This window comes from Natrix helvetica, assembly GCF_964273705.1.
Source record: "Natrix helvetica genome assembly, chromosome: 5".
Lineage (NCBI taxonomy): Eukaryota > Metazoa > Chordata > Lepidosauria > Squamata > Natricidae > Natrix > Natrix helvetica.
Genome location: NC_138551.1, coordinates 147,492,593 through 147,503,970, shown reverse-complemented (window position 1 = coordinate 147,503,970; position 11,378 = coordinate 147,492,593). Strand labels below are relative to the sequence as shown.

Genomic DNA, 11,378 nt, shown 5'->3' with positions numbered 1-11,378 from the left:
TCCACCAGAGGTTTGCATGTTTTTTAGGGATGGTACGGCGATATCTTAGCTGGAAAAACTTCCTTTGACAGGCAGGGTTTTTTGCATGCTGAAATACAGAATGCAGAATCGTAAAACAAATTTAAAAGATGGGGGTTTTGAATTTAGAATACCAGATTTGGAGCAAATCCGAGCCGTATGCTGGTGAAAAACTGAAATGCCACAACTTCAAAACACAATGTGTCACTGGGACTGATAAGGTTTGAAAATCTATGGGTTGCATAGATTTATTATTTAAATTACCTGTGGTTTATTTTAATCTGTAAGGCCAGCTCCTTGTGGCTAAATCCAAACCACAGTTCAGCCAAACCAAAGCTTATCAGGGCGAGAATTAAGTTTGCAAATGCAGCTAGATTTACTCACAAAGCCCGACATCCAACCTATTTTCCAGAGCATCAGAAGGCAAGGCAAGAAACAACGGATGGAAACTAAGCAAGGAGAGAAGCAACCTAGAATTAAAGAGGAATTTCCCAGCAATGAGAACCATGAATTAACCAGTAGTTTGCCTCCAGAAGTTGTGAGCGCTCCATCACAAGGAGACTTTTAAGAAGAAATTGGACAACTATTTGTCTGAAATGGTGCAGGGCCTCCCGCTTGAGTAGGGGGTTGGAGTAGACGACCTCCAAGGCCCCTTCCAACTCCGTGATTCTGTTATACAGTTTTGCTAGGGCAGATAAAAAGTTGGCAGCATATCAGAAGGAAAGTGGAAAGTTTTAAGGCTTAGGATCTGTCTTTTATGATGTCACAAAGACAGAGAATGTTAGCAAACCATCCTGGGCAAAACTCCACAGCCGATTCCGTTTCGATGGCTCTTAGTCCACACACACCACCTCAATCCAGACCCACGTGTAATTCCTTTATTATTATTTTTAACATTGATTGACTCCCACGCAGATTCCTCTCCTCGTACCTATTTGGAGCAAAATGTCCACAAAGAGCTAGAAAAGAAAAGAAAAAAACTTAAAGAGAGTTTTGCCATTCCACCGTAACAAAGCGAGGATTGGGCCCGGCGAGTAAGTATCCTTTGTGTTTAAGTGTATACATCATAATTAAAAGGGAATGTGTCTCGTGGTGGTAGCATGTGCTTTGCTGGGTCATCAAAATCTGTGCCAGTCTTCAGCTCCTCTTCCAAAATTTGTTTGTTTTCCTAGTTTGTGTTCTTGTTTCCTTCTTCCAAATGTAAATTTCGGTGCCTAACTGAGTGGAAGGTTTCTGCATTTGTTGAATTTGCGTTTTTTCTATTGTGAAAAAGACACTGCATTCAGGCCACGATCTACCTTAAGAGCCTCTCTTTGCGGGTGAGGGCACCAAGCCACGAATCTTGGTTTATCACTCATAACGGTGCCATTCACACCGTAGGCTAAGCCCAGATCTCACAAAGCGTCATTTGGCTTGATGCATCGTGCCTCTCTTTCTGCCCAATTCCATCCACATTTAGAAATCCACTGGCAAGCTGGCCATTTCTCTCTTCTCTCTTGAAAACCAAATAGCTTTGCCCCCTAAAAACAATCACCATCTATCATTTATCATCTTTGATGCTGTGATAGAACATTTCTCCTCCACCGCCACCTCCCTTCCATCTGTGCAAGCCAAAAATGATCGCGTTCATCGCTACGGAAAAAAAATAAAAAATCTGGCTGGCATTTGCAAAATGGAAGGGGGGGGGGAAACACCTCTCTGTAATATTCAAATGAAAACTGCGTTGTCTGTGACCAGGGACAGGGCCAGAAACAACACACGACCCATTGGAAAATTTACAAATAGCAAAAATGAAAGCGATTCTTGCACAACGAGGCCGTTTCCAGAAAATATGATGATTATTCCTTTGCATTCCTTTCCCTTTCTCTGACCCCGCCAGTTTGAGCGGCGAAAAGCCTGGGTTTTATTTTTTTTGCCGTTTGGCGAATGGATGTTTTCAAAATGCAGAATTTTTAAATAAAGGAGGGGGGTTTGATCGTGGTTTGCACCACAGTGAGGAATCAGGTGTCCCAGTTAGAAAGCAAGTTTAAACAGGAATATAAACAAGGATAGGTTTGGGTTTGATTTCCTGGATCATGTTTCTCTTGGCTTTTGAACCTTGAAAATCCTGCAGGTGAGGGGTGGGTTGCTACCGATTTTACTACCAGTTTGCAATGCGCGTGCACTGTTGAATGTAAATTGTTCTTCGCACATGTGGCGGCCCAGCTGCAGCAATGGAACTGGTTCGGGGGCATGGCCAGCCTGAGTCGCTGCCTAATCTGCAACCCAGTACCGGTTCAGCCAAACTGGGCCGAACTGGGAGCAACCCAGGTCTGCTGCAGAGTAAGAGGCTATTAAGACCCTCCACGCCAGTAAGTTGAAATAAATAGAACAAAATATTTTAAAAATGCATCATTTGACCTTAGGAGAAGGGGGTTTTGCTTGGTAAGACTCGGGTCCAAAATATGGGAAATGTTTGACTTGCAACTATTTGTTTAGTGACGGTTCCGAAGGTAGTACGGCGCTAAAAAAAAGTGACTTAGGGCGTTGTTGTCTTTTTTCACATAACCATTGCAGCATCCTTATTGTCACCTGATCAAAATTCGGACGCTTGCAGCCATCTTTATGCCCGTTGCAATATCCCGGAGATCACGTCATCCCTTTTTGCGACCTTCTGGCTTAGCAAAATCAATGCGGAAGCCAGATTTAGTGATATATTAGCAGCTAAACCACCGCAAGGGATCCACTTAACCACGGCGGCAAGGGTAGGTCGTAAAAGGGAGCCAGATTCACTGAACTGTCTTGCTTAGCAATGGAAGTTTGGGATTCAATTGTGGTCGTACGTCCGAGGATCCCCTGTATTTTGGACCTACGTAGATTGGCCAAGATTATCTTCTTGCAAAAACTACCTGGTCTTTTCAGGTTGAACTTTAGCCTTTGCCTAATGCAGGCAGGCAATCAAATTGGGATTATCGTCCATTTAGGACCGTATTCCAACAGATAGGACTGGACTTTAAACCCTGGGGAAATAAGGCTGAGCTATTAAAAGATTTGCAGGATCCAATCTGGGTCGATCCCCGGCACCAGAGATTTATTCTTCCAAGTTTTCGGATTCATTCTGTAGCCCATCCTTGGGGAATTTCTCTGTCTTCAGAATGCTTGCACCGGGCTCTTCTATGCGTGGTATTTATAGGGTGCCTATTTGTTCGTGGCTTTTAGTTTTTAATTGGGGTGTTGATTGCTGGCTATTAAGTTGTTGGTTGTTTTTTTCCTTGGCTCCTAAGCACCTGGTAAACAGGTGATAAATCAGCACTCCTGATCAGAGGCGGGTTCCTACCGTTTCGGACCGATTCATCTGAGTAGGTAGTAACTCGGTCTGCTATGCCCCCGAACCAGTTCTTTCGTCGGGCGCCATCTTGTTTTTTGCTTCCGCGCGTGCTTAGCTGTATTGTCCATGTACCCATAGCGCGCGTGTCCCTGGAATCCACTCCTGCTCCTGACGACTGACCAGAGACCCTTTTCCATCCTTTCTCTTGGCTATTTTTGTCCCTGCTCGGCCGACAATATGAACAAGCGTTCGTGTTGTAGAAAGGGAAGCGATCCAACTTTGCACTTAGAAAGCTACCCGCTCAGAAAAGGAGGAACGCTGACACCTTTTTCCTGGAAGGGGAAGCCCCCCACCCCCCACCCCCGATGTTGCATAACTGCCAGCCACGAGGGGGATTATAAGCCCGTAGCATCTGGAGGCAGGCTGGGCTGTGGGTTGTCGGGATGCCTCCTTTGCCTGCTCATCAGGTTTGTAAGACAGGGCTTTTAAGGAGATCTCCCTCAAAAGCTCATAAAACGCCAGAGGCCGTGGGTTGTTGGGTTGGTTTTTTTTCTTTTGGCTTGTTCTGCAAAGCGGCAGAATGTACAGAGATCAAACCCAGGGCCCAGAAGGCATTTCATAATCCCGCAAAATCCAGTTGGGTAAATAGTCCTTGAAAACTGCTGACGGGGGAAATGCCAGCGATTCAGGCCACAGTGCCCAGATTGCCCAAGAGAAAGAGAGAGACCACCCTCCCCCCCCCCCCGAAAAAAAAACCCCCCAGAGAATATCGAGGCTCCCAAGTTCCATCGGGAAGGTTAAACCAGCGTCTTCTCAATCTTGGCAACTTTTAAGTGGTCTAGATTTCAACGACCAGAATCCCCCAACCAGACCCTTTGGGGGCATTACTACCGATTCGGTGCGTTGTTGTTTTTTTATTAGGTACCCATTTGCAGCTAAAAAGATCTGTGCATGGGCACAATGTTAGAAAAGGAAGAAAAAAAATATATTTTGCAGAAGATAGAACCGGTTCAGGGGCATGGGGCAACTGAGTTACTACCTACACGGACGAATTGGTCCGAATCAGTAGGAACCCACCTCTGCTTTGAGGTTGTTGTTCTTTCCGCAACTTGACGTCGAAAAAAGACACAGCACAAAAAGAAAGAGGACTGGGGAGGGAAGAGGAAAACTCAAGGCGGCTAGCCTATATGAACAATTCACTGTGGGAATCTTGCTAGCTGGAGGATTCTGGGAGTTGAACTCCACACGTCTTAAAGTGGAGAAATAATGGCTTAAATTGTCCCTTTAAGAGGACGTGGTGGCTCAGTGGGTAAGACACTGAGCTTGCCGATCAGAAAGATCGGCTGTTCAGTTGTTTGAATCCCCAGTGCCGCGTAATGGAGGGAGCTCCCGTGACTTGCCCCAGCTTCTGCCAACCTAGCAGTTCGAAAGCAGGTAAAAATGCAAGTAGAAAAATAGGGACCACCTTTGGTGGGAAGGGAACAGCGTTCCGTGCGCCTTCGGCATTGAGTCATGCCGGCCACGTGACCATGGAGACGTCTTCGGACAGCGCTGGCTCTTCGGCTTTGAAACAGAGATGAGCACTGCCCCCTAGACTCAGGAAATACTAGCACATATGTGCGAGGGGGAGGGACCCTTTCAAGAATGGGAACATGCAGCCAGCCCTTAGTACTGGATGTGACACCACCAGGAAATGCCTGTGTTGCAAAATAAACAAAGCAGGAGAACCTCTCGGAAGGAAGGAAAAAACCCCACCAAGTAATTCTTAGTTGTTATGAACGTGGCCTGTGAAAATCCCCAGGAGCTGAGCTCAATCCAAAAGGAATATTCACCTTTTTCAGTGTTTCAGCTCTCCAGTTCAAATTGCTTTTCTTCTGTAGGAGTAGAGAATTCAGTTTCCCTGAAGAGAATGGAGATTTTGCAGTATCCTTCGCCTGGGGTGGGGTAGGAATGGGGATTTTGCAGTATCCTTCTCCTGGAGTGGAGAGGAATGGGGATTTTGCAGTATCCTTCTCCTGGAGTGGAGAGGAATGGGGATTTTGCAGTATCCTTCCTCTGGAGTGGAGAGGAATGGGGATTTTACAGTATCCTTCCCCTGGAGTGGAGAGGAATGGGGATTTTACAGTATCCTTCCCCTAGGAGTGGGGAGGGAATGGAGATTTTGCAGTATCCTTCCCCTGGAGTGGGGAGGGAATGGGGATTTTACAGAATCCTTTCCCCAGGAGTGGGGAGGGAATGGAGGTTTTGCAGTATCCTTCCCCCAGGAGTGGGGAGGGAATGGAGATTTTGCAGTATCCTTCCCCTGGAGTGGAGAGGAATGGGGATTTTACAGTATCCTTCCCCCAGGAGTGGGGAGGGAATGGAGATTTTGCAGTAACCTTTCCCTGGAGTGGAGAGGAATGGGGATTTTACAGTATCCTTCCCCCAGGAGTGGGGAGGGAATGGAGATTTTGCAGTATCCTTCCCCTGGAGTGGGGAGGGAATGGGGATTTTACAGTATCCTTCCCCCAGGAGTGGGGAGGGAATGGAGATTTTGCAGTATCCTTCCCCTGGAGTGGAGAGGAATGGGGATTTTACAGTATCCTTCCCCCAGGAGTGGGGAGGGAATGGAGATTTTGCAGTATCCTTCCCCTGGAGTGGGGAGGGAATGGGGATTTTACAGTATCCTTCCCCCAGGAGTGGGGAGGGAATGGAGATTTTGCAGTAACCTTTCCCTGGAGTGGAGAGGAATGGGGATTTTACAGTATCCTTCCCCCAGGAGTGGGGAGGGAATGGAGATTTTGCAGTATCCTTCCCCTGGAGTGGGGAGGGAATGGGGATTTTACAGTATCCTTCCCCCAGGAGTGGGGAGGGAATGGAGATTTTGCAGTATCCTTCCCCTGGAGTGGGGAGGGAATGGGGATTTTACAGAATCCTTCCTCTGCCACGCCCACCCTGCCATGCCCACAGAACCAATAGTAAAAAAAATTGAATTTCACCACTAGTATGGACCACGCTGGGTGTCTAGTCTTCCCATTAAGAGATCCCATTTTTCCCTCTCCACTCCAGGGGAAGGATATTGCAAAATCTCCATTCCTCTCCACTCCAGGGGAAGGATATTGCAAAATCTCCATTCCCTTCCCACTGCAGGGAAAGGATACTGTAAAATATCCATTCCCTCCCCACTCTGGGGTCAGCCAGACATGGTATTTGCCCGTTCTCTGAACTACTCCACTACCGGTTCTCCAGAACCTGTCAGAACCTCCTGAATTTCACTCCTGGTCCATACCGGTTTTCCAGAATCAAAATTTTCAAATATGTCAGCGACAGCCCTCTCTCAAAGGCGCAAATTTCCCCCTATTTGCAGACACTCGAGAGACCCTACATAGGTGGTCTTTGACTTATAACCATTTGTTGAATGACAGAAGTTACATTGGCCCTGGGGGAAAAAAACGACTTATGACCGTTTCCCGCACATACGACACTTGCCGCATCCCCGTGGTCACGTGATCCAAATTCGGACACTTGACAATCGGTTCAACATTTACAACGGTTGCAACATCCTGCGCAGGAGTATGTGACTGTCCATGTATGTGCTCGGCCTCCCACGCATGTGCTTTGGCATCAAAATGTGCCTAAATAGGGCAGCATAGAGCCAGGGTGAGCGAGCTGGTTCCACCTGCGATTTCCACTACCGAAACGGCTAAATACCCTCTCTGGTCCCGCGATTTCCCTTTTTTTGCGCCCTTCCGACGAGCAAAATCAACAGGGAAGTGCCATTCCGTTTACCAACCGTGTTGTTCTAACTTAACTACAGCAGCGACTCACTTAACGACGGTGGCAAGGAAGGTGGTTAAAATGGGGCCAAACTGGCTAGGCGGCCCTGCAGCGGCTGAGACGCTGAGCCTTGTCGATCAGAAAGTTCGGCAGTTCAAATCCCTAGCATAGGTCTCCTGTGCGAGCAGGGGGTTGGACTAGATGACCTCCAATTGTCCCTTCCAACTACTGTTAACAATCTCGCTTAGCGATAGAAATTGAGGGAGGGGGGGAGCTCAGTTGTGGAATCTTGCGTCAAGGGCTACTTGTAATTTGTTATTTTTTCCCCAAAAAAATCTGTGTAAATTTCTCAAACGCCTCCGCTTATTATTACTAAGTTCTTCCTGCTGGCTTTTAAGGCAGGGCCACTGCAAACATTTGCCTTCATCTTGGCATAAAGCATCGACTTTAAGGTACATAAAACATTAATGCTTGCAGGATGCTGTTTAACCTAGCCAATCACAGGAGCCCACCTACCTACGGCGGAGAAAACCCCAAGCCAAAACCCCACCTGACAATTCCTACCTCTCTCCACCACTGTCAATCCACAATATAATTAACTTTCTCACCCAGCAAGGGAAAATAAGAATATCTGCTCTTATTTCGGCAGGAAGAAAAGAGGCTGGATTTAAAGTCAATTATTATTTACCTTTTTGGAGGTCCGACAAAAACCAGCGGATACCGCCTTTCGGGGGGTTTGATTTCACCAAACCATGAGGACTAGCGTCTGGGTGCTTCAACTCTGCTTTCTACATCTATGCTCTTCCCACATTCTGGACTGGACATACCACGGTAAGGAGGGGGGGGAAGAGGGAAAGGAGGGTAGAAGCAAGCTTTTTGCTTTTAACTGTGGTCTATTTTAGGGTTGCAAATTGCGCAACGTGGTTTAATGTTGGTTTTCCAGGCTGGATCCTAGTTACTATAGAGAGCCTGTTTAGTCTCGTGGTTTAAGGCTCGAAAAGGGGAGACTGGGAGTTGCCTTAGGCATGGGAAATCTGCTGAGTGACTTTGGGCCAGTCCCCCTCTCTCTCTCTCACACACACACACACCCCAGCCCACCAAACAGGGTTGTTATTGTGAGCAAACAACACAATATTTCCTCACAATCACCAAAATTAAAATAGGAAAATAGGGGGGAAAGGCGTGGCTGTATGATTTTCTGCCTTGAATTATATTGTAAAGATAAAGGCAGGATACAATTAAGTAATAATACTCCAAGCAGGAATTGTGAAGTGTCATAATTATTATTATTATAATAATCCAAACATGCCTAACCCTTGGGGAGAATTTAGGGGCTTAGTCCGTCCACCACCCCACCCCATGGCATTGTTTGCGCTGTTTGCAAAGAGCAAAAATGTGTGAACTCTTACGCTGTTCTGTTGGTCCACAATCGGAGCGAAAATTAAGTTAATGGAGCTGAGATTTATATTACGGAGAATAATATTTAAGAGTAACTCCATTAGATCTCTACTATGATAGTCCTAAGGGTCAGTTTTCCAGCCGGGGCATTATTAGGAATTGCCCAGCAGATCTGGAGTGGACCAGTTTAAAGGAAGGAGAGGTCAAAGTCGTACAGATGGGTTTTTGGTATCCTGTTAGCTCACCTGTGCATATCCCCAAAACACCAGCTGAACACACCCCAGCTTTAAAATCAAGCCAAACTTTGATCTTGGAGTCCTAGTGGAAAACCATTTAAATAGGAACCAGCCGTGCGCAGCAGCTGCCAAAAAAGCCAACATATTTCAAGGCTGCATCAACAGAGGGATAGAATCAAGATCACGTGAAGGGTTAATGCCACTTTATAAAACCTTGGTAAAGCCACACTTGGAATACGGCATCCAGTTTTGGTCGCCACGATGTAAAAAAAGAGGTTGAGACTCTAGGAAGAGTGCAGAGAAGAGCCACAAAGAGGATTAGGGGACTGGAGGCTAAAACATATGAAGAACGGTTGCAGGAACTGGGTATGTCTAGTTGAATGAAAAGAAGGACTAGGGGAGACATGATAGCAGTCTTACAATAACTCAGGGGCTGCCACAAAGAAGAGGGTGTCAAGCTATTCTCCAAAGCACCTGAAGGCAGGAGAAGAAGCAATGGGTGGAAACTAATCAAGGAGAGAAGCAACTTGTAAGAAGGATAAATTTCCTGACAGTGAGAACAATTAATCCGTGGAACAGATGTTGCCTCCAGAAGTTGTGAATGCTCCAACACTGGAAGTTTTTAAGAAAAAGTTGGATAACCATTTGTGTGAAGTGGTGTAGAGTTTCCTGCATAAGCAGGGGGTTGGACTAGAAGACCTCCAAGGTCCCTTCCAACTCTGCTATTCTGTTCTGTTATACAAACCTCTTTTGAACAGCCTTACACACCTGCAGGTCATTTGGCTTCCTTTCAAACCAGGTAAGTTCCACCCACACACCCACCTTCCTAAACGTTTCATAACCTTTCCCAACATCCCAGAGACTTTAGGATTAATTTTGGAATCCTCTTTGGGGGGTCTCTTCAGACGCCCAAATTCTTGGCAGGTCACCCAAAGGCGGAGATGTCGTTTCAAAACAAAGGGCGGGGGAATTTGGATAGAAATTCCCAATCAAGCAGATAGAAACTCAAAAGGCTGGGCTTTGTGCCAACTGCTTTTCCTTTTGTCTTCCTGTCTCTCCCCATCCATCAATTTCTTTTTAAAAAAGGAATGTTTTGCACCGTTGTTCCTTCTTTTAAAGGGAGAAAAAAGAGAATAGGATAAATCTTCCATCTGCTATTTTCTGCCCCACCCATAATGCCAGCCAGTGGTTGATGCCTAATATGGAAGGAGCTTTAAATGTGCTTTTAATGTATCATCATCATCATCATCATCATTATTATTATTATTATTATTATTATTATTATTATTATTATTATTATTATTATTATTATTATTACATCACCAGAATTGTATCACAGCGCCAGTTGTTTTGCCGGATTTGGCATTATTATTATTATTATTATTATTATTATTATTATTATTATTATTATTATTACATCAACAGAATTGTATCACAGCGGCCAGTTGTTTCGCCGGATTTGGCATTATTATTATTATTATTATTATTATTATTATTATTATTATTATTATTATTATTCGATTGTATCACAGCGGCCAGTTATTTCGCCGGATTTGGCATTGATTACTAGTTGGGCCCCACCCAGGGGCCTAGGACGTCGTAACGTATTTTCGTAATATACGTGCAGATCCAAGCAGTGCAGCTTTTTGCATTTGACTGATGGTGATTTTGTCAAGTTTTAACTGTTTTAAATGTAATTCCAGTGCTTTTGGAATAGCACCCAGTGTGCCGATTACCACTGGAATTACTACTGCTGGTATTATTATTATTATTATTATTATTATTATTATTATTATTATTATTATTATTATTATTATTATTATTATTATTATACGATTGTATCACAGCGGCCAGTTGATTTGCCGGATTTGGCATTGATTACTAGTCGGGCCCCACCCAGGGGCCTAGGACGTCGTAACGTATTTTCGTAATATACGTGCAGATCCAAGCAGTGCGGCCTTTTGCATTTGACTGATGGTGATTTTGTCAATTTTTAACTGTTTTAAATGTAATTCCAGTGCTTTTGGAATAGCACCCAGTGTGCCGATTACCACTGGAATTACCACTGCTGGTTTGTGCCATAATCGTTGGATTTCAATTTTTAAGTCCTGGTATTTCGCGATTTTTTCATGTTCCTTCTCGTCAACCCTGCTATCACCTGGTATTGCGATGTCTATGATTGTAACCTTATTTTTCTCAACCAGTGTGATGTCTAGTGTGTTATGCGCCATTATTTTGTCTGTTTGTATACGAAAATCCCATAGGATCTTGACCATCTGATTTTCGGTGACTTTTTCAGGCTTATGTTCCCACCAGTTTGTTGTTGTTTTAATATTATAATTTTGGCACAAATTCCAGTGGATCATTTGTGCCACTGAATTGTGCCGCATTTTATAGTCAGTCTGCGCGATTTTTTTACAGCAGCTGAGTATGTGGTCAACAGTTTCATCAACCTCTTTGCAAAGTCTACATTTGGCATCATCAGAGGATTTTTCGATTTTGGCCTTAATGGCATTTGTGCGGATAGCTTGTTCTTGCACAGCCAGGATTAGTGACTCTGTTTCTTTCTTTAATGTACCTGTTGTTAACCATAACCAAGTTTTTTCACTGTCCACTTTATCTTTTATTTTTTCCAGAAATTGACCATGAAATGCTTTGTTCTG

At 44.8% G+C, this 11,378-nt stretch overlaps 1 protein-coding gene across 2 annotated transcripts in view; it reads left to right on the top strand.

The window, feature by feature from the left end:
* CA6 (carbonic anhydrase 6) overlaps positions 1-11,378 on the top strand; it is a 261,946-nt gene that overhangs the window by 221,423 nt on the left and 29,145 nt on the right. The window contains exon 1 of one of the 2 annotated variants that reach the window (XM_081954960.1): positions 7,692-7,912. The exons of the other annotated variant lie outside the window; for it this stretch is intronic. Within the exon in view, the coding sequence (XP_081811086.1) occupies positions 7,834-7,912 (79 nt within the window). The 5' untranslated portion in view covers positions 7,692-7,833. Of the gene's footprint in view, positions 1-7,691; positions 7,913-11,378 lie in introns of those variants that run through there. 2 annotated transcript variants of the gene reach the window in all.